A 26,974-nucleotide genomic window follows, 5' to 3' on the forward strand; every position below is an offset into this window, starting at 1 on the left:
CCTTCATTCCTCGTCCTATATTCCTGGTCTCCCTCCTCTCTCTCCTTCATTCCTCATCCTATATTCCTGGTCTCTCTCCTCTCTCTCCTTCATTCCTCATCCTATATTCCTGGTCTCTCTCCTCTCTCTCCTTCATTCCTCCTAGACACAAGCACACACACTGCCCTTACTAGGAGAAAACGGTTTAATAATCACTGAACTCATTTTTCCTAATCAATGATGAGTATTGAGTCTGTCATGACAGTGTTTCTCAATCTTCTCCTCTCTAAAAAAAGTGAATAAATTGGAAACGGGAAAATCATGATACGGTTTCTGTTTGTTTATTGACAGATTGTTTTTGTTCTATTTTTTACTTTTGCAGTCCACATCCTCATTCAAAGACACGACACAGAAAGACAGACAGACGGATGAGGAATGCTCAATCCCAAATGGACCCAGACTACTATCCATTCCATGACCATACTAGCATACCAATTAGAATGTACTGTAGCAAAGTGTGTGGGTCTTGGAACATCACTGAAGGCTGTGACCTTTTAGAAGTGCAGCTGTACTTTGTGATGTGTCACACAGAATGCCATCCTGAAGGATCTTGTGCTACAGTTCCTACTGAGAATAGTTTCCCGCCGCCTACTGGACAGGACCCTATGGAAGAAAACATCGTACAAAAAAGAAAAAGGAGAATAAGTACAATATTGAAGTTAATCACGTGTCAAGGAGCTAAAAGTGGATAATATTGTCGTTTCTTTTCATAGACAAACTAAATCAAGTCCTTACTCTGATAAATAGTTGAAGGTCATATCTTTGAAAGGTTCTCTCTTATCGGAGCAGACCTCGTTCTCGACTAATTACACAGTAAAGTGAATCAAGGTTTGGCAGGCAGAGGAAAGGCAAACATCTGGGTCTAATAAGGAATCGTCAACCTCACTAACAAACAGACAGCCCTCTTTATATTACAACCCTGATATGAATGGGCTGCTATTCTGCAACCTGCAACAGCACCTGACTTACGACATAAGGGCCAAACATCTATTTCCTTTAGACTAATAAAGTATTCAATCATTGATTAATTCATCCATCCACATGCAAAAATACACCAACATTTTTGATTAGCAGTTCTCAAAATGGTTACCGTGGCAACGAGCTGGGGCTTCTGTACTCCTAGCCAATCACAGAGCTGGTTTCTGTGGGTCCTCACCGTGACGACATCCTCCTCCCTAAAACCAGAGGATACAGAGAGGACAACATAATGTGAAGACAACATGAAGACGACAGACCGACCCTACAGTAGGACTGAGCAGGCCTGAGCCTACAGTAGGACTGAGCAGGCCTGAGCCTACAGTAGGACTGAGCAGGCCTGAGCCTACAGTAGGACTGAGCAGGCCTGAGCCTACAGTAGGACTGAGCCTACAGTAGGACTGACCCTACAGTAGGACTGAGCAGGCCTGAGCCTACAGTAGGACTGACCCTACAGTAGGACTGAGCAGGCCTGACCCTACAGTAGGACTGACCCTACAGTAGGACTGAGCAGGCCTGACCCTATAGTAGGACTGACCCTACAGTAGGACTGAGCAGGCCTGACCCTATAGTAGGACTGACCCTACAGTAGGACTGAGCAGGCCTGACCCTATAGTAGGACTGACCCTACAGTAGGACTGAGCAGGCCTGACCCTACAGTAGGACTGACCCTACAGTAGGACTGAGCAGTCCTGACCCTACAGTAGGACTGACCCTACAGTAGGACTGAGCAGGCCTGACCCTACAGTTGGACTGACCCTACAGTAGGACTGACTCCTCTAGAAAACACTGTGACCAATGAGCAGTTAGTAGAAAAGGGAAAAGCCTCATTCTCTGGAAATGGTCTTTAGTAGTTTAATAAATTAGCAGCAGTCCCAGCAGGAGATAAAATAGTCTGTCTGTCCACTGCTCATCTCTTGTTAAAACCTTTTCTAGTTCATGACCTTTAAACCCTGCACTCAAAGACCTGCTCCAAGGTCTGTCCTTAAAACCCTGCACTCAAAGACCTGTTCCAGGGTCTGTCCTTAAAACCCTGCACTCAAAGACATGTTCCAAGGTCTGTCCTTGAAACCCTGCACTCAAAGACCTGCTCCAAGGTCTGTCCTTGAAACCCTGCACTCAAAGACCTGTTCCAAGGTCTGTCCTTAAAACCCTGCACCCAAAGACCTGTTCCAAGGTCTGTCCTTAAAACCCTGCACCCAAAGACCTGTTCCAGGGTCTGTCCTTAAAACCCTGCACCCAAAGATCTGTTCCAAGGTCTGCATCCCAATTCTCCACACTTTTCCTAAAGTGTGCATTTGTACAGTCCCTCTCCGGCATTTAAAAGCATAGGATTGAGAGGGGCTTACACCATTGTTAACTTAATGACCGGGAGTGTGCACATGCACACCTGGGGAAGGGGGGAGAATCGCAACGCAGCGCTACGGACTAATTGAGTTCCTGTCTCTGATTTCACTGACCAGTTGGTGTCACTCAGCGACGTCATGACATCATCCATCACATCAGGGTCGATGACATCATCGTAGGTCAGCAGCATCTCGTACACCTGGCTGGCTGTGGTCTTCCTGATCTGTACAGAGAGAGAGAAAGAAAGAAAAAAGAAAGAAAGAAAGAGTTACACCTGGCTGGCTGTGGTCTTCCCTAGCTTCCCTATCAAATCTAAACATGTCAAGCAGAAGACCTTAGAAAATTAACAACAATGACGAATGGTTTGATGAAGAACGCAAAAACCTACGAAAGAAATTGAGAAACCTATCCAACCAAAAACATAGACCCAGAAAACATGAGTCTATGCCTTCACTATGGCAAAAAACACACACATTTCTTTCCACAGGGCCGTGGGGTGAGACAGGGATGCAGCTTAAGCCCCACCTTCTTCAACATAAATATAAACTAATTGGCGAGGGTACTAGAACAGTCTGCAGCACCCGGCCTCACCCTTCTAGAATCTGAAGTCAAATGTCTGTTTGCTGATGATCTGGTGCATCTTTCCTCAACCAAGGAGGGCCTACAGCAGCACCTAGATCTTCTGCACAGATTCTGTCAGGGCCCTGACAGTAAATCTCAGTAAGACAAAATAGTGGTGTTCCAAAAAAGGTCCAGTCGCCAGGAACACAAATACAAATTGTGCCACAGGTAACTTCCACAAAGCTGTGAACGAGAAACAAGGCAAGAAGGGTCTTCTACGCCATCAAAGGGAACATAAAATTCGACATACAAATTAGGATCTGGCTAAAAATACTTGAATCAGTTATAGAACCCATTGCCCTTTATGGTTGTGAGGTCTGGGGTCCGCTCACCAACCAAGAATTCACAAAATGGGACAAACACCAAATTGAGACTACATGAAAAATTCTGCAAAAATATCCTCAGTGTACAACGTAAAACACCAAATAATGCATGCAGAGCAGAATTAGGCCGATACCCGCTAAATTCTACAACCACCTAAAAGGAAGTGATCTATTGGGTGAAATACCACAGTGTGCCATCACAGCAGCAAGATTTGTGACCTGTTGCCACAAGAAAAGGGCAACCAGTTTTTGTACTTTAACTATTTGCACATCATTACAACACTGTATAAAGACGTTTGAAATGTCTTTATTCTTTTGGAACTGGAGTGTAATGTTTACTGTTCATTTTTATTGTTTATTTCACTTTTGTCTATGATTCATTTCACTTGCTTTGGCAATGTTAACATATGTTTCCCATGCCAATAAAACCCCATACATTGAAATTGAGAGAGAGAAAGAGAGAGAGAGAGAGCGCGAGAGAGAGCGCGAGAGAGAGCGAGAGCGAGAGCGAGAGAGAGAGAGAGAGAGAGAGAGAGAGAGAGCGAGAGCGAGAGAGAGAGAGAGCGAGAGAGAGATAGATGAGAGACAGGCAGAGAAAGAGAGAGAGGTGCAGAGAGAGCGAGCTAACTCACCACAGGGAAGGGGTGACAGAGGAGCAGCAGCAGCTGAAACAGAACCTTCTTACGGACCTCTCCCTGGAACTGGATCAGACCACAGAACCTACAGGAGGGGAGAGAGAGTAGGGTTAGGGTGAGAGGTCAAGGGGCAGAGTGTGTATATCAGGTTGTGTGTTATGACTAAATGTTTTAACACTGTATCAGAAGTGAGATGCAGTGGAGATGTATTTGGAGTATGAGTGTCGTGTCTGTGTGTGTGTGTGTGTGTGTGTGTGTGTGTGTGTGTGTGTGTGTGTGTGTGTGTGTGTGTGTGTGTGTGTGTGTTGTGTGTGTGTGTGTGTGTGTGTCTGTTAGAAGAAACCCCACTCACACAGCGATAGCGGAGCGGAGCTTCTGAGTGTCCTTGGATTTCTTAATCTCTTCCTTACAGAGAGACAACAGGTCCACACAGAACTGATGACTACAGGGAGAGAGAGGGAGAGAGAGAGAGAGAGAGAGAGAGAGAGAGAGAAAGAGTGAGAAAGAGAGAGAGAGAGGATAGACAGACAGACAGACAGACAGACAGACAGACAGACAGACAGACAGACAGACAGACAGACAGACAGACAGACAGACAGACAGACAGACAGACAGACAGAGACAGAGGAGAGACAGAGAGCATAGAGAGAGAGAAAAAGAGAGAGAATAGAGGAGAGAGGATAGAGGCGAGAGAAAGAGAGCGGAGAGCAGAGAGAGAAAATAACAGATTAGCGAAGCTTCTATTCATTCAATCAGACACTATATTACATATCTTCATGTATTCTACATATACAACACAATAACTCTTCTATATATCCTGTTTCTGCTGTTTCTGAGAGATAAGGAAGTAGTACTGAGTCCTACCTAACAGGCATCAGTAGAACAATGGTATATAACATGAACACTACTCACTCCTGGTCTGTAGTGAAGGTGTCAAAGCAGGCTCTAGCCAGCATCTGGTCCAGCATCTTCAGGAAGGGGATAGACACCCTACACAGACACACAGGACAGACACACATTACAGACACACATTACAGACACACATTACAGATACACATTACACACATTACAGACACACATTACACACAGGACAGACACACATTACCCACAGGACAGACACACATTACCCACAGGACAGACACACATTACCCACAGGACAGACACACATTACCCACAGGACAGACACACATTACCCACAGGACAGACACACATTACCCACAGGACAGACACACATTACCCACAGGACAGACACACATTAGACACAGGACAGACACACATTACACACAGGACAGACACACATTACACACAGGACAGACACACATTACACACAGGACAGACACACAGGACAGACACACATTACACACAGGACAGACACACATTAAACACATTACACACAGTTTACCACTAGTTTTATTTTGTATGTAGTTTACCAGGTTAGTTTAATTGAGATTGACACTAGAGAGAACTATCAATTTAAATATCCCACATGACTGTAAAACTGAAAGAGAGAAGAGTGTGTGTGTTGTGTGTGTGTGTGTGTGTGTGTGTGTGTGTGTGTGTGTGTGTGTGTGTGTGTGTGCGTACCTGTCATTTCTCAGGTTGTCTCTGAAGACGCGCAGCAGTGCATCACTAAACTGTCCCAGAGCTGCTGGGTCCTGCTGAATCAACATCAGGTGGTCAAACAGAGACTGGGAGGAGAAACGCACCTGGAGACGGAGAGACAAGGAGGGAGGGAGAGAGAGAGAGGGATGTAGAGAGACAAGGAGGGAGGGAGAGAGAGAGAGGGATGTAGAGAGACAAGGAGGGAGGGAGAGAGGGAGAGAGAGAGAGGGATGTAGAGAGGGAAGGGGGATGTAGAGAGAGAAGGAGGGAGGGAAAGAGGGTGTGTGTGGGGGGTTCAGCATGGCTGACAGACATCAGTGTGTAGTAACATCAGACAGAGGACTGATAGACATCAGTGTGTAGTAATATCAGACAGAGGACTGATAGATAGACATCAGTGTGTAGTAACATCAGTCAGAGGACTGATAGATAGACATCAGTGTGTAGTAATATCAGTCAGAGGACTGTAACAGATCAGTAGAGATCCAGACCAGAACAATAAAACTATAAAATAGGATATTACCACTCCATTGTGTAAGTCTGGAATGACCGTGGGAGAAGCCACATTGTGCAACATTAAATCTAAACAGCTCATCTCTCTGTGTACCAAATGACACTCCATTTCCTACATAGTGCACTACTTTTGACCAGGGCCCATAGGGAAAGGGGTCCTATTTTGGGACGCACACTCTGATTTCCTGGCATCACTTCCCTCACATAGTGATGACATGGTGAAATTGAGTGATACACTGAAGGCTATTGAAAGCTGCTCATCGTTCACATAGCTACAACAGCATCAACACCCGCTGGAGAAGAGAGGAATTCTGTCTTTTCTACACTGGCAGTTAGAAATGTCTGTAGTGATGACATGGTGGTCTTTCAGGGGTATGAGAGAAGAGAGTTGGACTAAGCAGTGGGAGAGGGGAGTCTCACAGGAAATGGTTTATGAAATATAGCAACACAAATGTGAAAAGGCGGTAAAGGAGACTAGGACGGTGAGAAAGAGTTTCCAGGATCCAACAGGATGCTTCATCACTTTGGACTCTTGTGTGTGAGAACCAACTCCAGATCAGCCTAGGGACACAGTTCTGGCTACCTCAGAAGTGGCTGTGTGTCTCCAGTCCAGTCCATCCAGATTATAGCAAGAGCCTACCAAGTCACAGATCGAGAGAGAGAGAGAGAGAGAGAGAGAGAGAGAGAGAGAGAGAGACAGAGAGACACAGAGAGACAGAGAGAGAAACACAGAGAGACAGAGAGAGAAACACAGAGAGACAGAGAGAGAAACACAGAGAGACAGAGAGAGAAACACAGAGAGACAGAGAGAGAAACACAGAGAGACAGACAGAGAAACACAGAGAGACAGAGAGAGAAACACAGAGAGACAGAGAGAGAAACACAGAGAGACAGACAGAGAAACACAGAGAGACAGAGAGAGAAACACAGAGAGAGAGAGAGAGAAACACAGAGAAACATATATAGAGAGAGAGAGAGACAGAGAGCATGGAGCAGGCCAGGCCAGATCAGCTAACATGGCATTAGGAACATCCCTGGTCTCTCTCCCTCTCAGCCCCAGTCAGCTAGGGAAAGACAACCCCTCTGGTGGGACTAATGTCCCTGGTCTCTCTCCCTCTCAGCCCCAGTCAGCTAGGGAAAGACAACCCCTCTGGTGGGACTAATGTCCCTGGTCTCTCTCCCTCTCAGCCCCAGTCAGCTAGGGAAAGACAACCCCTCTGGTGGGACTAATGTCCCTGGTCTCTCTCCCTCTCAGCCCCAGTCAGCTAGGGAAAGACAACCCCTCTGGTGGGACTAATGTCCCTGGGGAGACACCCTCAACACTGATGATGATTGGTGGTGGTTGGGGTTATTTAGAACCCAGCTCAGTGTTTGTGGAGGGAATGTAGAACAATAAGGTGATGTTTTAATGGGTGTAGTGAGGTTAGTAAAGCTGCAGTCATCTGTCAGCAATGCCTGTAAACCTATTCCTTGCTATTCCCTTTATAAAGCACTACTTGTGACCCTCTATGGGCCCTGGTCAACAGTAGTACACTGTGTAAGGAATAGGGAGCAGTTTGGGACACAAGCCTAGGGCTGAGAGGGAGAGAGGAACCAGGGTACTGGGTCTAGCAGCAGTTGGAGGTTGGACCCCCCCAGTTTGAGAGCCCCTGTCTGAGCCGGGGCCGTGCAGAGTGATGGGAGCCGGCCTGGAGTGGTGGAGGGTCAAATCAAATCAAATGGTATTTGTCACATACACGTGTTTAGCAGATCTTATTGAGGGTGTAGCTAAATGCTTGTGTTCCTAGCTCCAACAGTGGAGCAATATCTAACAATACACACAATCTAAAGTAAAGGAATGGAATTAAGAATATAGAAATATATGGACGAGCAATGTCAGAGTGGCATAGACTGAGATACAGTAGATGGTATAGAATACAGTATATACATATGAGATGAGTAATGTAAAATATGTAAACATTATTAAAGTGACTGGTGTTCCATTATTAAAGTGACTGGTGTTCCATTATTAAAGTGACCAATGGTGTTCCATTATTAAAGTGACCGGTATTCCATTATTAAAGTGACTGGTGTTCCATTATTAAAGTGACTAGTGTTCCATTATTAAAGTGACTAGTGTTCCATTATTAAAGTGACTAGTGTTCCATTATTAAAGTGACTAGTGTTCCATTATTAAAGTGACCAGTGTTCCATTATTAAAGTGACCAGTGTTCCATTATTAAAGTGACTAGTGTTCCATTATTAAAGTGACTAGTGTTCCATTATTAAAGTGACCAGTGATTTCTAGTCTATGTATATAACGTCTGGGCAGCAGCATCTATGTGGTAGGATCAGTAGGGCAAAGGTTTATATAAAACCTTAATTCATCCACACACACACACACACCACACACACACACACACACACACACACACACACACACACACACACACACACACACACACACACACACACACACACACACACACACACACACACACACACACACACACACACACACACACACACACACACACAGAGAGAGAGAGAGAGAGAAAGGAATGGTTTAAGATGGGAAAGGAGGTTTCCTTAAAGAAAGGAAAAACTACACCAGTCCTGCCAACATCACTAAACACAGATCCATTTGTTCTGGATGAACTCCCATCTCTGTTTTGGGTTTTAGCTTGTTGTTTACAGGAACCAGGTGGATGTGGGCCAGAGGAGCGTCAAGCTGATGCCTGGTGCCTGAGAAACAGACTGATAGAACAGATGAGAGTAGAGGTACTGGTGTCCTCAGTGGTGTAATATTAGCAGTGTGATGGGCACCAGCCCCCTCTGCAGGCCTTTAGACCCACACACTGGAGAGACCAGTGGTCAAACCCCTGGTTCACTAAGGTGCTTTTCCAGAGACAACAACACATTTGCAATAACATGCAGTCTTTGGACTGTAGCAGTGTGGGAACCACAGTTGATGTACCATGGACACAGTGAGGGCTAGTGGTGTGTGGTACTGGTACTGGTACTGGGGCAGACAGTGAGATACTGTAGCTACAGTCATAACTACAGACACAGGCTGTGGCTATAGACAGATAACCACAGACACTGATGGTGGCTATAGGTGGATAACCACAGACAGATAACAACAGACACAGACGGTAGCTGTTGACGGATAACCACAGACAGATAACCACAGACACATACGGTGGCTATAGACATATACCCACAGACAGATAACAACAGACACGGACGGTGGCCATGGACTGATACCCACAGACAGATAACCACAGACGGAGGTGGTGGCTATAGACGGATAACCACAGACATATAACCACAGACGGATAACCACAGGCACAGACTGTGACCATAGACTGATACCCACAGACAAATAACCACAGACAGATAACAACAGACAGATAACAACAGCCACAGACGGTGGCCATAGACAGATAACCACAGACAGATAACAACAGCCACAGACGGTGGCCATAAACTGATAACCACAGACAGATCACCACAGACACATACGTTGGCTATAGATAGATAACAGACACGGACAGCGGCCATGGACCGATACCAACAGACAAAGATGGCGGCTAAAGACAGATAACCACAGACAGATAACAACAGACACAGACAGTGGCTATAGACAGATAACCATAGACAGATAACAACTGACACAGATGGTGGCTATAGGCGGATAACCACAGACAGATAACCACAGCCAGATACCCGCAGACACATGCGGAGGCTATAGACAGATAACCACAGACAGATAACAGACACGGACGGTGGCCATGGACTGACACCCACAGACAGATAACAACAGACACAGATGGCGGCTATAGACAGATAACCACCGACGGATAACAACAGACACATGCGATGGCCATAGACAGAAAACCACAGACTGATAACAGACACTGACTGTGGTCATAGACTGATAACCACAGACAGATAACAACCGACTAATGTGGTGGTCATGGACAGATAACCACAGTCACATGCTGTGGCTATAGATGGATAACCACCGATGGATAACAACAGCCACAGACGGTGGCTGTAGACAGAACCACAGACACAGACAGTGGCTATAGACATAACTACAGACAGATACTGTAGCTACAGACAGACAACTACAGATACATACTGTAGCCACAGACACATAACTACAGACAGATACTGTAGCTACAGACAGACAACTACAGATACATACTGTGGCCACAGACACATAAGTACAGACACACACTGTAGCCGCAGATGTATACCCACAGACACATACTGTGGCCACAGACATATAACCACAGGCACGTACTGTGACTACAGACACATACTGTAGCTACAGACAGATAGCTACAGACCAGTGGCGGTCAGTGCCGTTTAAGAGTATTTTTTTTTATTTTTATGAACATGGCCTTATTTCTATTACAGCATGTTGGATGACGGTCATTCATATTCCTTTCACCCAGTTCAATGTAACATCAATAGGTTTAGGCTACTACATGATACTGGAATTTTCCCTGTACTCATCATGAGGTTGCTACTAGAGGTCGACCGATTATGATTTTTCAACGCCGATGCCGATTATTGGAGGGCCCCAAAAACCCGATACCGATTAATCGGCCGATTAAAAAAATATATTATTTGTTTATTTGTAATAATGACAATTACAACAATACTGAATGAACACTTATTTTAACTTAATATAATACATCAATAAAATCAATTTAGCCTCAAATAAATTATGAAACGTGTTAAATTTGGTTTAAATAATGCAAAAACAAAGTGTTGGAGAAGAAAGGAAAAGTGCAATATGTGCCATGTAAGAAAGCTAACGTTTAAGTTCCTTGCTCAGAACATGAGAACATATGAAAGCTGGTGGTTCCTTTTAACATGAGTCTTCAATATTCCCAGGTAAGAAGTTTTAGGTTGTAATTATTATAGGAATTATAGGACTATTTCGCTCTATACGGTTTGTATTTCATATACCTTTGACTATTGGATGTTCTTATAGGCACTTTGGTATTGCCAGTGTAACAGTATAGCTTCCGTCCCTCTCCTCGCTCCTACCTGGGCTCGAACCAGGAACACATCAACAACAGCCACCCTCGAAGCAGCGTTACCCATGCAGAGCAAGGGGAAGAACTACTCCAAGTCTCAGAGCGAGTGACGTTTGAAACACTATTAGCGCGCACCCCGCTAACTAGCTAGCCATTTCACATCGGTTACACCAGCCTCATCTTGGGAGTTGATAGGCTTGAAGGGGTGGGTATAATTTGTGGAACATTCCAACAGGAATCTGTTCCAAAAAACGTAAAGTAAAATGTTGCCAACCAAAAATGCATACAAAGTAGCAATGCATACAAACCTAGCTAACTAGCTGCCGAATAGGCATCAACTCACCACGTAGCTTATTCTTAATGTTTGTCCATAGGCAACCAGAGTGAGGACAGACATTTTTCGGAATAAACGTGATGATTGAAAAACGCTATGAAATAGACCACTGGTGGCTATAGACGGATAACCACAGACATAACCACAGACGGGTAGCCACAGGACAGATAACCACAGACAGATAACAACAGCCACAGACGATGGCTATTGACAGATAACCACAGACAGATAACAACTGACACAGATGGTGGCTATAGGCGGATAAAATGTGATGATTGAATATTATTCTGCCGCTATACAACTTTGTATGCGTTGTTTTTTGGCAACCTTGTTATTTACGAAGTTTTTGGAACAGATTCCTGTTGGAACGTTCCACAATTTATACCCACCCGGCTTGAAGTCATAAACAGCGCAATGCTTGAAGCACAGCGAAGGGCTGCTGGAAAAACGCACGAAAGTGCTGTTTGAATGAATGCTTACGAGCCTGCTGCTGCCTACCATCGCTCAGTCAGACTGCTCTATCAAATCATAGACTTAATTATAATATAATAAACACACAGAAACACGAGCCTTAGGTCATTAATATGGTCGAATCCGGAAACTATCATCTCAAAAACAAAACGTTTTTTTCTTTCAGTGAAATACGGAACCATTCCGTATTTTATCTAACAGGTGGCATCCCTAAGTCTAAATATTCCTGTTACATTGCACAACCTTCAATTTTATGTCATAATTACTTAACATTCTGGCAAATTAGTTCGCAATGAGCCAAGCGGCCCAAACTGTTGCATATACCCTGACTCTGCATGCAATGAACGCTAGAGATGTGACACAATTTCATGTTAGCAGGCAATATTAACTAAATATGCAGGTTTAAAAATATATACTTGTGTATTGATTTTAAAGAAAGGCATTGATGTTTATGGTCTGGTACATTGGTGCAACGACAGTGCTTTTTTCGCAAATGCACTTAAATCAACACCCGTTTGTCGAAGTAGGCTGTGATTCGATGAGAAATTAACAGGCACCGCATTGATTATTTGCAACGCAGGACACGTTAGATAAACTAGTAATATCATCAACCATGTGTAGTTAACTAGTGATTATGTTAAGATTGATAGTTTTTTATAAGATAAGTTTAATGCTAGCTAGCAACTTACCTTGGCTTCTTGCTGCCCTCGCGTAACAGGTAGTCAGCCTGCCATGCAGGCTCCTCGTGGAGTGCAATGTAAGGCAGGTGGTTAGAGCGTTGGACTAGTAACCGAAGGTTGCAAAAACAAATCCCCCCTGAACAAGGCAGTTAACCCCCGAAAATAAGAATGTGTTCTTAATCTGACTTGCCTAGTTAAATAAAGGTGTAAAAAAAACTAAAAAAAATAAAAAATAAATAAATAAGCAAATCGGTGGCCAAAAATACCGATTACCGATTGTTATGAAAACAGCCCTAATTAATCGGTCGACCTCTAGTTGCTACAACCTAGACTATGAATGGAAGTTTACAACGTAGGTGCACACAGGTCGAGTGAATTTAGCAGAATCCAGGTGACAGACAGTGACACATTCAATACCGCCTTGCATACTCTTGCCTGCATCTAGCTGATCTAGGGTGTAATCATTAGTCCAACAGTTGCAAACGAGTGATTCTATTGGACAATTTCAGGTATGTTTATCCCGGTTTTTCAACAGAATCGGTGCAATGAACACACCCCTGATCACACGCAAACACAGTTTTCTTTCATAGCAAGCCACATACAAACAGCTCATTGTATATATACACATTCCTTCTCACATCTATCTACGTGCTCTCCTCCTCTCACCTTTTCCCTTCGCTTGTGGACTTCAGTGCACAACACATTAGCTGTCTGTGACCTGGCGAAAAAACCTTTCCAAGCCAAACCTTCATATCATGACCGCTAACCGCTACACACAGCCTACATTGTTGTCACGTCATAGTTAACATGGCTACTAGAACTAACCCGTTAGTGAACCTGCTACAATCATGCAGTACAGTGTACAGTCAGCAAGCAGTTTAGCAGTTACACAGACAGGCCCTGTTGGCAATACATTAATAAAACCAAAAGCTACCTTGACTTGGAAGAGTTCCAGTGTTGGATAGCCATAGCCAGCTAGCTAACATAGCATCCCTCTCTGTTTGAGACGGGTGTTTCAGTAGGCTAAACTAGCTAGCTACATTAGCTAGCTAAGTAAGTAAAGAAATATGGAATAAAGCTACAGTAGCTCTCTCTATCTCACAAACTCTTGCTTCTCCTTCTTTTAACAAAGTATTTGTTGAAAACTGTTGAACTATTGTCTTTCTCTCTCTTTGAGTCCACGACTCACCACATGTTATGCACTGCAGTGCTAGCTAGCTGTAGCTTATGCTTTCACCACTCCGGCTACACCATGGTACTACTGTACATCTTCATTGCAAAACCGTTTTAATCAATTATTTGGTGACATGTGAAAAAGGATAACTTTGTTATATTTCACAATTTGTATTTGTATGAAATTCACTCTGAGGAGCCTCCACTGCTACAGACACATGGCTACAGCCACATGGCTACAGGAGCTACAGACACATGGCTACAGACACATGGCTACAGGAGCTAAAGACACAGAGCTACAGCCACATAGCTACAGACACAGAGCTACAGCCACATAGCTACAGACACATAGCTACAGGAGCTACAGACACAGAGCTACAGACACAGCGCTACAGACACAGAGCTACAGGAGATACTGACACATCTACAGACACAGAGATACAGACAATACAGACACAGGCACATAGCTAGACACAGAGTTACAAAAGAGTTACAGAAGCTACAGACACAGAGCCACATACACTACAGACACAAAGCTACAGACACAGAGCTACATGTGCTACAGACACAAAGCTACAGACAATACAGAGCCACAGGAGCTACAGACACCACAGACACAGAGCTACACGAGTAACAGGCACAGAGCAACAGACACGACAGACACAGACACATGAGCCACAGACAACACCGACACATAGCTACATGGGCTACAGACACAGAGCTACAGACACTACGGACACAGAGCTACATGGGCTACAGACACAGAGCTACAGCCACTACAGACACAGAGCTACAGCCACAGAGCTACATGAGCTACAGACACAGAGCTACATGAGCTACAGACACGACAGAGACATAGCTACAGACACAGGGCTACAGACACAGCGCTAGAGACACGTACCGTAGACTCAGTCAGTCCTCCTACAGACACGGTCAACCCCAGTAGTGTGTGGTACTGGTATTGGGGCAGTCTCAGCAGCTGGGTGATGTGGGGGAAGGCCTGAGACGGAGCATTCCAGTTCAGACTCTCTGCCCCTTCACTGAGAGAGAGAGAGTGAGAGAGTGAGAGAGAGGAGAAAGAGAGAGAAAGCACAGAGAGAGAGAGAGAGAGAGACACACACACACACACACACACACACACACACACACACACACACACACACACACACACACACACACACACACACACACACACACACACACACACACACACACACACACACACACACACACACACACACACACACAGGGTAAGGGTCAATTTAGTTTTTCAATTCAATAAGTGAAACTTGCCCACTGTCTGAGATTACTCAGAGCCATCCATAGAGTCTTGTATGAGATTACCCAGAGCCATCCATAGAGTCTTGTATGAGATTACCCAGAGCCATCCATAGAGTCTTGTATGAGATTACCCAGAGCCATCCATAGAGTCTTGTATGAGATTACCCAGAGCCATCCATAGAGTCTTGTATGAGATTACCCAGAGCCATCCAGTCTTGTATGAGATTACCAAGAGCCATCCATAGAGTCTTGTATGAGATTACCAAGAGCCATCCATAGAGTATTGTATGAGATTACCCAGAGCCATCCATAGTCTTGTATGAGATTACCCAGAGCCATCCATAGTCTTGTATGAGATTACCCAGAGCCATCCATAGAGTCTTGTATGAGATTACCCAGTGCCATCCATAGAGTCTTGTATGAGATTACCCAGAGCCATCCATAGTCTTGTATGAGATTACCAAGAGATATCCATAGAGTCTTGTATGAGATTACCAAGAGCCATCCATAGAGTATTGTATGAGATTACCCAGAGCCATCCATAGAGTCTTGTATGAGATTACCCAGAGCCATCCATAGTCTTGTATGAGATTACCCAGAGCCATCCATAGTCTTGTATGAGATTACCCAGAGCCATCCATAGTCTTGTATGAGATTACCCAGAGCCATCCATAGAGTCTTGTATGAGATTACCAAGAGCCATCCATAGTCTTGTATGAGATTACCAAGAGCCATCCATAGAGTCTTGTATGAGATTACCCAGAGCCATCCATAGTCTTGTATGAGATTACCCAGAGCCATCCATAGTCTTGTATGAGATTACCCAGAGCCATCCATAGAGTCTTGTATGAGATTACCCAGAGCCATCCATAGTCTTGTATGATATTACAAAGAGCCATCCACAGAGTCCTGTATGAGATTACCCAGAGCCATCCATAGAGTCTTGTATGAGATTACCCAGAGCCATCCATAGTCTTGTATGAGATTACCCAGAGCCATCCACAGAGTCTTGTATGAGATTACCCAGAGGCATCCATAGAGTCTTGCATGAGATTACCAAGAGCCATCCATAGTCTTGTATGAGATTACCAAGAGCCATCCATAGTCTTGTATGAGATTACCCAGAGCCATCCATAGAGTCTTGTATGATATTACCCAGAGCCATCCATAGAGTCTTGTATGAGATTACCCAGAGCCATCCGTAGTCTTGTATGAGATTACCAAGAGCCATCCATAGAGTCTTGTATGAAATTACCCAGAGGCATCCATAGAGTCTTTATGAAATTACCCAGAGGCATCCATAGAGTCTTTATGAAATTACCCAGAGCCATCCATAGAGTCTTGTATGAGATTACCCAGAGCCATCCATAGTCTTGTATGAGATTACCAAGAGCCATCCATAGAGTCTTGTATGAAATTACCCAGAGGCATCCATAGAGTCTTTATGAAATTACCCAGAGGAATCCATAGAGACTTTATGAAATTACCCAGAGCCATCCATAGAGTCTTGTATGAAATTACCCAGAGGCATCCATAGAGTCTTTATGAAATTACCCAGAGGCATCCATAGAGTCTTGTATGAAATTACCCAGAGGCATCCATAGAGTCTTTATGAAATTACCCAGAGGCATCCATAGAGTCTTTATGAAATTACCCAGAGGCATCCATAGAGACTTTATGAAATTACCCAGAGCCATCCATAGAGTCTTGTATGAAATTACCCAGAGGCATCCATAGAGTCTTTATGAAATTACCCAGAGGCATCCATAGAGTCTTTATGAAATTACCCAGAGCCATCCATAGATGCCAATATGCGTGTCATTAATGGATACATGGAATGCTCAAAAGGCACTAACATGGCGTCCAGTTGGCCAAAGTCTTAAAATGGCTCGGACACGACTTCACTCTTTCAGATCACTCAAGTAACTAAGGGGGAAATTCAGGCTAGGAGATGTTTCTGGACAGGGCCTTAGACACACAATGGGAATAGTGCAGTTCTCTAATCACTTTCTGACTGACTGCTGATAGCTGCTTGCTTAATATGACTGTGATATGTGGTTGTCTCACCTAGCTACCTGATAACTACTCTATTGAGGGATAATGTGGTTGTCTCACCTAGCTATCTGATAACTACTCTGTTGAGGGATAATGTAGTGACTGTGATATGTGGTTGTCTCACCTAGCTACCTGATAACTACTCTGTTGAGGGATAATGTAGTGACTGTGATATGTGGTTGTCTCACCTAGCTACCTGATAACTACTCTATTGAGGGATAATGTGGTTGTCTCACCTAGCTATCTGATAACTACTCTGTTGAGGGATAATGTAGTGACTGTGATATGTGGTTGTCTCACCTAGCTACCTTCAGATGTAAGTCACTTTGGATAACAGCATCTGCTAAATGACAGAAATGTAAATGTGTTAAGACTCACGTAGGGAAGATGGCGAGCAGCTCCTCTCGGTGGGGGATGTGAGGTACTGCAGGGTTGTTACTATGGAGGAGCCTGACGAACACTGATCCAGCATGGGCTCTGTAGCGGTCGATCTTCTCTGCTGACTGCTGGGCCAAGCTACACATCATACCATTCACCCTGAGGAGGAGAGGAGGAGAGGAGAGAGGGATAAGAGGAGAGATGGAGGAGAGGAGAGGGATGACAGGAGGAGAGGAGAGAGGGAGGAGATGAGGAGAGATGAGAGGAGAGAGGGATGAGAGGAGAGAGGGATGAGAGGAGAGATGGAGGAGAAATAGATAAGAGGAGGAGAGAAGAGCGGGACGAGTGGAGGAGAGATGAGTGGGAGGAGAGAGGGATTAATCGAGAGGGAATTAAAGGATGAGAATGTAAAAAGGAGGTCAGGGAGGAAATGAATGGAGAGGTACAGCTATCATTCCCAATAATATTTGTAATTCCTACTATATCAAATAACAATCTATCATAACACCTTTCCCACCTATATAGCATGCTTATAAATGATCTATGAAGCATCTATGAAGGCCTTATGAAGGGTTTATGAGGGCGTTATTCCATTGCTACTCACAGGTCTGGTGAGAGTAGTTGTGGAGCGGTGCCCACCACACACAGAGTCACCTCCATCAGGCTAGTCATGGCTGCCTCTCTCACCCTGGAGAGAAGAGAGATGAATACCTTAAACACACACAGAGTCACATCCATCAGGCTAGTCATGGCTGCCTCTCTCACCCTGGAGAGAAGAGAGATGAATACCTTAAACACACACAGAGTCACATCCATCAGGCTAGTCATGGCTGCCTCTCTCACCCTGGAGAGAAGAGAGATGAATACCTTAAACACACACACCTGAAATGCCACTAGTCATGGCACCACCCCTAAAAGCTAATATTCAAATCAGTTTGTCATGTCCTGAGGGCAGCTTTTGTTTGTGTGATATGGTAATCAGGACATCTACTCTAATGTCATGCCCTGAGAGGGGAGCCACAGTGTGTGTGTGTGTGTGTGTGTGTGTGTGTGTGTGTGTGTGTGTCACGGGTGTCGTAAGGATTGGACCAAAACGCAGCGGGAACGTGTAAACTCATCTTCTTATTTTATTAAAGAAGGAAAACAAAAGAAACACGTATACAAAAACAACAAACTAAACAGTCCCGTCAGGTGCACGAACACAAAACAGGAAATAACTACCCACAAATCCCATAGAAAAAACACCCCTCTTAAATAGGACCTTCAATTAGAAGCAACGAGGAGCAGCTGCTTCCAATTGAAGGTCAATCCAATAAACACCACATAGAAATAGACATACTAGAACTAACATAGAAATAAACTAACAAAGAACATAGCCCAACAAACCCCGAAACACTCTAAACAAACACCCCCTGCCACGCCCTGACCAAACTAAAATAACAAACAACCTCTTTTACTGGTCAGGACGTGACAGTGTGTGTGTGTGTGTGTGTGTGCCTAAGTGTGTGTCTGTGTGTGCCCAAGTGTCTGTATGTGCCTGTGTGTGCGCGCGTGCGGAGCGACAGACAGACTAGTTGATGTAATATTAAGGTTGTAATAAGGAGTAAAGGTCATAGATCAGATTCATCATTCTCTACAAGCCTCCTCCCTAAGTTTGTTTTATTCACTGCTTTAGCACACTCTGCCAACCCGGATGTCCACACTCTGCCAACCCGGATGTCCACACTCTGCCAACCCGGATGTCTGAATCCTGGCATAGGAAGGCCACCAAAAACCCAGAAATTTCCATCCCTAACTATAACCTTTTCCGACAAGATAGAACTGCCAAAGGGGGCGGAGTTGCAATCTACTGCAGAGATAGAACTCTGCAGGCTGTCAGACTATCCAGGTCTGTACCCAAACAATTCGAATTCTACTTTTAAAAATCCATCTTTCCAGAAACAAGTCTCTCACCGTTGCAGCTTGTTATAGACCCCCTTCTGCCCCCAGCTGTGCCCTGGATACCATATGTGAAGTGATTGCCCCCCATCTATCTTCAGAGTTTGTGCTGCTAGGTGACCTAAACTGGGACATGCTTAACACCCCGGCCATCCTACAATCTAAGCTTCATGCCCTCAATCTCACACAAATTATCAATGAACCTACCAGGTACAACCCCAAATTCGTAAACACGGGCACCCTCATAGATATCCTAACCAACCTGCCCTCCAAATACACCTCTGCTGTCTTCAACCAGGATCTCAGCGATCACTGCCTCATTGCCTGCGTCCGTAATGGGTCTGCGGTCAAACGACCACCCCTCATCACTGTCAAACGCTCCCTAAAACACTTCAGCGAGCAGGCCTTTCTAATCGACCTGGCCCGGGTATCCTGGAAGGATATTGACCTCATTCCGTCAGTAGAGGATGCCTTGTTATTCTTTAAAAGTGCTTTCCTCACAATCTTAAATATGCGTGTCCCATTCAAAACCAGGAACAGATACAGCCCGTGGTTCACTCCAGACCTGACTGCCCTTGACCAGCACAAAAACATCCTGTGGCGTACGGCATTAGCATCAAATAGCTCCCGTGATATGCAGCTTTTCAGGGAAGTTAGGAAACAATATACACAGGCAGAAAGCAAAGGCTAGCTTTTTCAAACAGAAATTTGCATCCTGCAGCACAAACGACAAAAAGTTTTGGGACACTGGAAAGTCCATGGAGAATAAGAGCCCCTCCTCCCAGCTTCCCACTGCACTGAGGATAGGAAACACTGTTACCGCTGATAAATCCACTATAATTGAGAATTTTAATAAGCATTTTTCTACAGCTGGCCATGCTTTCCACCTGGCCACCCCTACCCTGGTCAACACCCCTGAACCCCCCACAGCAACTTGCCCAAGCCTCCCCCATTTCTCCTTCACCCAAATCCAGATAGCTGATGTTCTGAAAGAGCTGCAAAATCTGGACCCCTACAAATCAGCTGGGCTAGACAATCTGGACCATCTCTTTCTAAAATTATCCGCTGAAATTGTTGCAACCCCTATTACTAGCCTGTTCAACCTCTCTTTCGTATCGTCAGAGATCGGAAAGATTGGACAACTGCCGCGGTCATCCCCCTCTTCAAAGGGGGAGACACACTAGACCCAAACTGCTACAGACCTATATCTATCCTACCCTGCCATCCTAAGGTCTTTGAAAGATGAGTTAACAAACAGATCACGACCATCTCGAATTCCACCGTACCTTCTTTGGACACTGTGTTAACTAACCTCCAGACGAGCTTCAATGCCATACAACTCTCCTTCCGTGGCCGCCAACTGCAAGTAAAACTAAATGCATGCTCTTCAACTGATCGCATCTGCCCGCCCGTCCAGCATCACTACTCTGGACGGTTCTGACTTAGAATACGTGGACAACTACAAATACCTAGGTGTCTGGTTAGACTGTAAACTCTCCTTCCAGACTCACATTAAGCATCTCCAATCAAAAATGAAGCATCCTTCACTCATGCTGCCAAACATACCTTCGTAAAACTGACTATCCTGCCAATCCTTGACTTCGGCGATGTCATTTCCAAAAAAGCCTCCAACACTCTACTCAGCAAATTGGATGCAGTCTATCACAGTGCCATCCGTTTTGTCACCAAAGCCCCATATACTACCCACCACTGCGACCTGTATGCTCTCGTTGGCTGGCCCTCGCTTCATATTTGTCACCAAACCCACTGGCTCCAGGTCATCTATAAGTCTTTGCTAGGTAAAGCCCCGCCTTATCTCAGCTCACTGGTCACCATAGCAGCACCCACCCATAGCATGCGCTCCAGCAGGTATATTTCACTGGTCAGCCCCAAAGCCAATTCCTACTTTAGCCGCCTTTCCTTCCAGTTCTCTGCTGCCAATGACTGGAACGAATTGCAAAAATCACTGAAGCTTGAGACCCATATTTCCCTCACTAACTTTAAGCACCAGCTGTCAGAGCAGCTCAACGATCACTGCACCTGTACATAGCCCATCTGTAAATAGCCCATCCAACTACCTCATCCCCATACTGTTATTTATTATTTTATTTTTTCTCCTTTGCACCCCAGTATCTCTACTTGCACATTCATCTTCTGCTCATCTATCACTCCAGTGTTTAATTGCTAAATTGTAATTATTTCACCACTATGGTCTTTTTATTGCTTACCTCCCTTATCTTACCTCATTTGCACACACTATATATAGACTTTTTCTCCATTGTATTATTGACTGTATGTTTTGTTTATTCCATGTGTAACTCTGTCTTGTTGATTGTGTCGCACTGCTTTGCTTTATCTTGGCCAGGTCACAGTTGTAAATGAAAACTTGTTCTCAACTAGCCTACCTGGTTAAATAAAGCTGAAATAAATAAATACATGTAAAAAAAGAAGCAACCAGTTCAAACTAACAGTTAGTTGATGTTTGGTGAGCAGCAGCATTGAAGGCCAGGCAACAGGCCTGGTTAAATCAAGGTTAAATCAAACAGAAACAGATATCACTGCCACAGGACTGTCCTGTTAGAACAAAAGGTATGATGATTCAACCTCACGACATGTCTCTCCTTCCTCCTCCTCTCTTACTCCACCTCACAGAGGAATGTGTCCCCACTGGAGAAGGGAGAGAGAGAGAGAGAGAGAGAGAGAGAGAGAGAGAGAGAGAGAGAGAGAAAGACGGAAAGATAGAACGACAGAGAGAGAAAGACAGGGAGAAGGACAGCGAGAGTGAGACAGAGAGACAGACAGACCGAGAGAGAGAGAGAGAGAGAGAGACAGACAGACAGAGCGAGTGAGAGACAGGGAAAGAGAGGATAGACAGAGAGATCAAACAATAACGAGAAAGAGAAAAGGAGAAAGTCCGCCCCACAGCAGGCCAGGTGACATTCCTGTCAGGTGAACTAACTAAGCATTGCCCGGGGCCACCAGGTGTGACACATGCCTATAGGGCAGGGAGAGGAGTCTTGAAGGGGAGTGATTCAGGCCCTCTGGGAAGGGGTAAACTTGGGGTTGTGTGTGTGTGTGTGTGTGCGTGCGTGCGTCTCACTCACCAGGCTCCTACGTCTCCTCTGCTGTCCAGTGTGTAGTCAGTCATACAGTCCAGCAGAGCTCTGTAGACAGCTGACACATTCCCCTCACACACCACAGAATCAGAACTACCCTGGGCTGATACCCCTGCTGTCACACACACCCTGACACAGAGACAGGGAAATAGAGGGGGTTAGGAGGGGAGAGAGACAATAAAACTACTTTTTATTGTTCATTTCACTTTTGTTTATATCTACTTCACTTGCTTTGGCAATGTTAACATATGTTTCCCATGCCAATAAAGCCCTTAAATTGAAATTGAAATGAAATTGAAAGAGAGAGAAGTTGGATATATTGAAAGAAAAGAACAGTGAGTTAGAGAGGAAGGGTAAGATTCAGACAGAGATAGATGGAGTAGGAGACGGACGGAGAAAGAGGGGATTAAAGAGAGAAACATGAGGGGAGGACAGACATGATAGACAGGTCCTGCAGGTACAACCAGCTGGCTGTTTACTTCTGACTACAACCCTAACACTACAGTTAACCTGTTACCCCAGAAGACAAACAACTAGACAGACAGGGTGAGAGAGAGGGAGGGAGACAGACAGACAGACAGACAGACAGACAGACAGACAGACAGACAGACAGACAGACAGACAGACAGACAGACAGACAGACAGGGAAGGAGAAAGACAGGGAGAGAGGGACGGAGACAGACAGACAGACAGGGAAGGAGACAGACAGGGAGAGAGGGACGGAGACAGACAGACAGGGAAGGAGACAGACAGGGAGAGAGGGATGGAGACAGACAGGGATTGAGGGAGGGAGAAAGGGAGAGGGAAGGAGACACAGAGGGAGAGGTGGAGCAGTACAGGGGGGAGGAGTAGAGAGGTGGAGGAGTGGAGGGAGGAGTAGAGAGGTGGAGGAGTGGAGGGAGGAGGAGTAAAGGGGGAGGAGAGGAGATGGATGAAGAAGAGGATGGAGGAGTAAAGGGGGAGGAGAGGAGAGGTGGATGAGTGGAGGGAGGAGGAGTAAAGGGGGAGGAGAGGAGAGGTGGAGGGGTGGAGGGAGGAGGAGTAGAGAGGTGGAGGAGTGGAGGGAGGAGGAGTAAAGGGGGAGGAGAGGAGAGGTGGAGGGGTGGAGGGAGGAGGAGTAGAGAGGTGGAGGAGTGGAGGGAGGAGGAGTAAAGGGGGAGGAGAGGAGATGGATGAAGAAGAGGATTGAGGAGTAAAGGGGGAGGAGAGGAGAGGTGGATGAGTGGAGGGAGGAGGAGTAAAGGGGGAGGAGAGGAGATAGATGGAGAAGAGGATGGAGGAGTGTAGAGGACAGACTCACTGTGCCATGGCCTTGGCAGCATCTCTCCTGGCCTCTGTGAAGCACACCTCCCTCTGACTACAGCTCTGCTGAAGACCTGACAGGATCTGATACACACAAGATAGTCTGATATAACGTGTCCTGTTGAAACTGACCTGAGGCACTGTGTACAACGCTGCTACAATAGAATAAGGTCATAGTCTGATATAACGTGTCCTGTTGAAACTGACCTGAGGCACTGTGAACAACGCTGCTACAATAGAATAAGGTCAAAGTCTGATATAACATGTCCTGCTGAAACTGACCTGAGGCACTGTGAACAACGCTGCTACAATAGAATAAGGTCATAGTGAAAGGAGGCTGCTCTTACCAACATGTCAGGGTTAATATATCAGTACAATAGTGAAATCAGGCTGTTTATGTGGTTCTGGTGTTATTAACTAACAGGTGGAGTGTTATTAACTAACAGATGTATATAGTACCTGGTGTAGTGTTATTAACTAACATATGTACAGTACCTGGTGTAGTGTTATTAACTAACAGATGTATATAGTACCTGGTGTAGTGCTATTAACGAACAGATGTAGTGTTATTAACTAACAGATGTACAGTACCTGGTGTAGTGTTATTAACTAACAGATGTATATAGTACCTGGTGTAGTGTTATTAACGAACAGATGTAGTGTTATTAACTAACAGATGTACAGTACCTGGTGTAGTGTTATTAACTAACAGATGTACAGTACCTGGTGTAGTGTTATTAACTAACAGGTGTACAGTACCTGGTGTAGTGTTATTAACTAACAGATGTATATAGTACCTGGTGTAGTGTTAGTAACTAACAGATGTATATAGTACCTGGTGTAGTGTTATTAACTAACAGATATATAGTACCTGGTGTAGTGTTATTAACTAACAGATGTATATAGTACCTGGTGTAGTGTTATTAACTAACAGGTGTACAGTACCTGGTGTAGTGTTATTAACTAACAGATGTAGTGTTATTAACTAACAGATGTACAGTACCTGGTGTAGTGTTATTAACTAACAGATGTATATAGTACCTGGTGTAGTGTTATTAACTACCTGGTGTAGTGTTATTAACTAACAGATGTACAGTACCTGGTGTAGTGTTATTAACTAACAGATATAGTGTTATTAACTAACAGATGTATATAGTACCTGGTGTAGTGTTATTAACTAACAGATGTATAGTACCTGGTGTAGAGTTATTAACTAACAGGTGTACAGTACCTGGTGTAGTGTTATTAACTAACAGATGTAGTGTTATTAACTAACAGATGTACAGTACCTGGTGTAGTGTTATTAACTAACAGATATATATAGTACCTGGTGTAGTGTTATTAACTAACAGATGTATATAGTACCTGGTGTAGTGTTATTAACTAACAGATGTATAGTACCTGGTGGAGTGTTATTAACTAACAGGTGTACAGTACCTGGTGTAGTGTTATAAACTAACAGGTGTAGTGTTATTAACTAACAGATGTATATAGTACCTGGTGTAGTTTTATTAACTAACAGATGTATATAGTACCTGGTGTAGTGTTATTAACTAACAGATGTATATAGTACCTGGTGTAGTGTTATTAACTAACAGATGTATATAGTACCTGGTGTAGTGTTATTAACTAACAGATGTATATAGTACCTGGTGTAGTTTTATTAACTAACAGATGTATATAGTACCTGGTGTAGTGTTATTAACTAACAGATGTATATAGTACCTGGTGTAGTTTTATTAACTAACAGATGTATATAGTACCTGGTGTAGTGTTATTAACTAACAGATGTATATAGTACCTGGTGTAGTGTTATTAACTAACAGGTGTAGTGTTATTAACTAACAGATGTATATAGTACCTGGTGTAGTGTTATTAACTAACAGAAGTGTAGTACCTGGTGTAGTGTTATTAACTAACAGATGTACAGTACCTGGTGTAGTGTTATTAACTAACAGATATAGTGGTATTAACTAACAGGTGTAGTGTTATTACCTAACAGATGTACAGTACCTGGTGTAGTTTTATTAACTAACAGATGTATATAGTACCTGGTGTAGTGTTATTAACTAACAGGTGTACAGTACCTGGTGTAGTGTTATTAACTAACAGATGTAGTGTTATTAACTAACAGATGTACAGTACCTGGTGTAGTGTTATTAACTAACAGATGTATATAGTACCTGGTGTAGTGTTATTAACTAACAGATGTATAGTACCTGGTGTAGTGTTATTAACTAACAGGTGTACAGTATCTGGTGTAGTGTTATTAACTAACAGATGTATATAGTACCTGGTGTAGTGTTATTAACTAACAGATGTATATAGTACCTGGTGTAGTGTTATTAACTAACAGGTGTAGTGTTATTAACTAACAGATGTATATAGTACCTGGTGTAGTGTTATTAACTAACAGATGTGTAGTACCTGGTGTAGTGTTATTAACTAACAGATGTACAGTACCTGGTGTAGTGTTATTAACTAACAGATATAGTGGTATTAACTAACAGGTGTAGTGTTATTACCTAACAGATGTACAGTACCTGGTGTAGTTTTATTAACTAACAGATGTATATAGTACCGGGTGTAGTGGTATTAATTAACAGATGTATATAGTACCTGGTGTAGTGTTATTAACTAACAGATGTATATAGTACCTGGTGTAGTGTTATTAACTAACAGATGTATATAGTACCTGGTGTAGAGTTATTAACTAACAGATGTACAGTACCTGGTGTAGTGTTATTAACTAACAGATGTATAGTACCTGGTGTAGTGTTATTAATTAACAGGTGTACAGTACCTGGTGTAGTGTTATTAACTAACAGATGTATATAGTACCTGGTGTAGTGTTATTAACTAACAGATGTAGTGTTATTAACTAACAGATGTATAGTACCTGGTGTAGTGTTATTAACTAACAGATGTACAGTACCTGGTGTAGTGTTATTAACTAACAGATGTATAGTACCTGGTGTAGTGTTATTAACTAACAGATGTAGTGTTATTAACTAACATATGTACAGTACCTGGTGTAGTGTTATTAACTAACAGATGTATATAGTACCTGGTGTAGTGGTATTAACTAACAGGTGTATATAGTACCTGGTGTAGTGTTATTAACGAACAGGTGTATATAGTACCTGGTGTAGTGT

General features: G+C 43.9%; 1 protein-coding gene across 1 annotated transcript in view; it reads right to left on the reverse strand.

Annotated features, from left to right (window-relative positions):
* Nucleotides 1-304: 304 nt before the first annotated feature.
* The window catches only part of tbcd (tubulin-specific chaperone d), a 96,318-nt gene continuing 69,648 nt past the window's right edge, over nt 305-26,974 (reverse strand). The window contains 12 exon segments of the mRNA NM_001140546.1: nt 305-642; nt 1,130-1,214; nt 2,475-2,584; nt 3,938-4,025; nt 4,293-4,382; nt 4,853-4,930; nt 5,525-5,646; nt 14,651-14,789; nt 17,464-17,622; nt 18,068-18,151; nt 22,506-22,646; nt 23,818-23,903. Coding sequence (NP_001134018.1) covers nt 628-642; nt 1,130-1,214; nt 2,475-2,584; nt 3,938-4,025; nt 4,293-4,382; nt 4,853-4,930; nt 5,525-5,646; nt 14,651-14,789; nt 17,464-17,622; nt 18,068-18,151; nt 22,506-22,646; nt 23,818-23,903 — 1,197 coding nt within the window. The 3' untranslated portion in view covers nt 305-627.

The sequence above is a fragment of the Salmo salar genome, chromosome 03 (genome assembly GCF_965601325.2).
Source record: "Salmo salar chromosome 03, fSalSal1, whole genome shotgun sequence".
NCBI classification, from domain to species: Eukaryota; Metazoa; Chordata; class Actinopteri; order Salmoniformes; family Salmonidae; genus Salmo; species Salmo salar.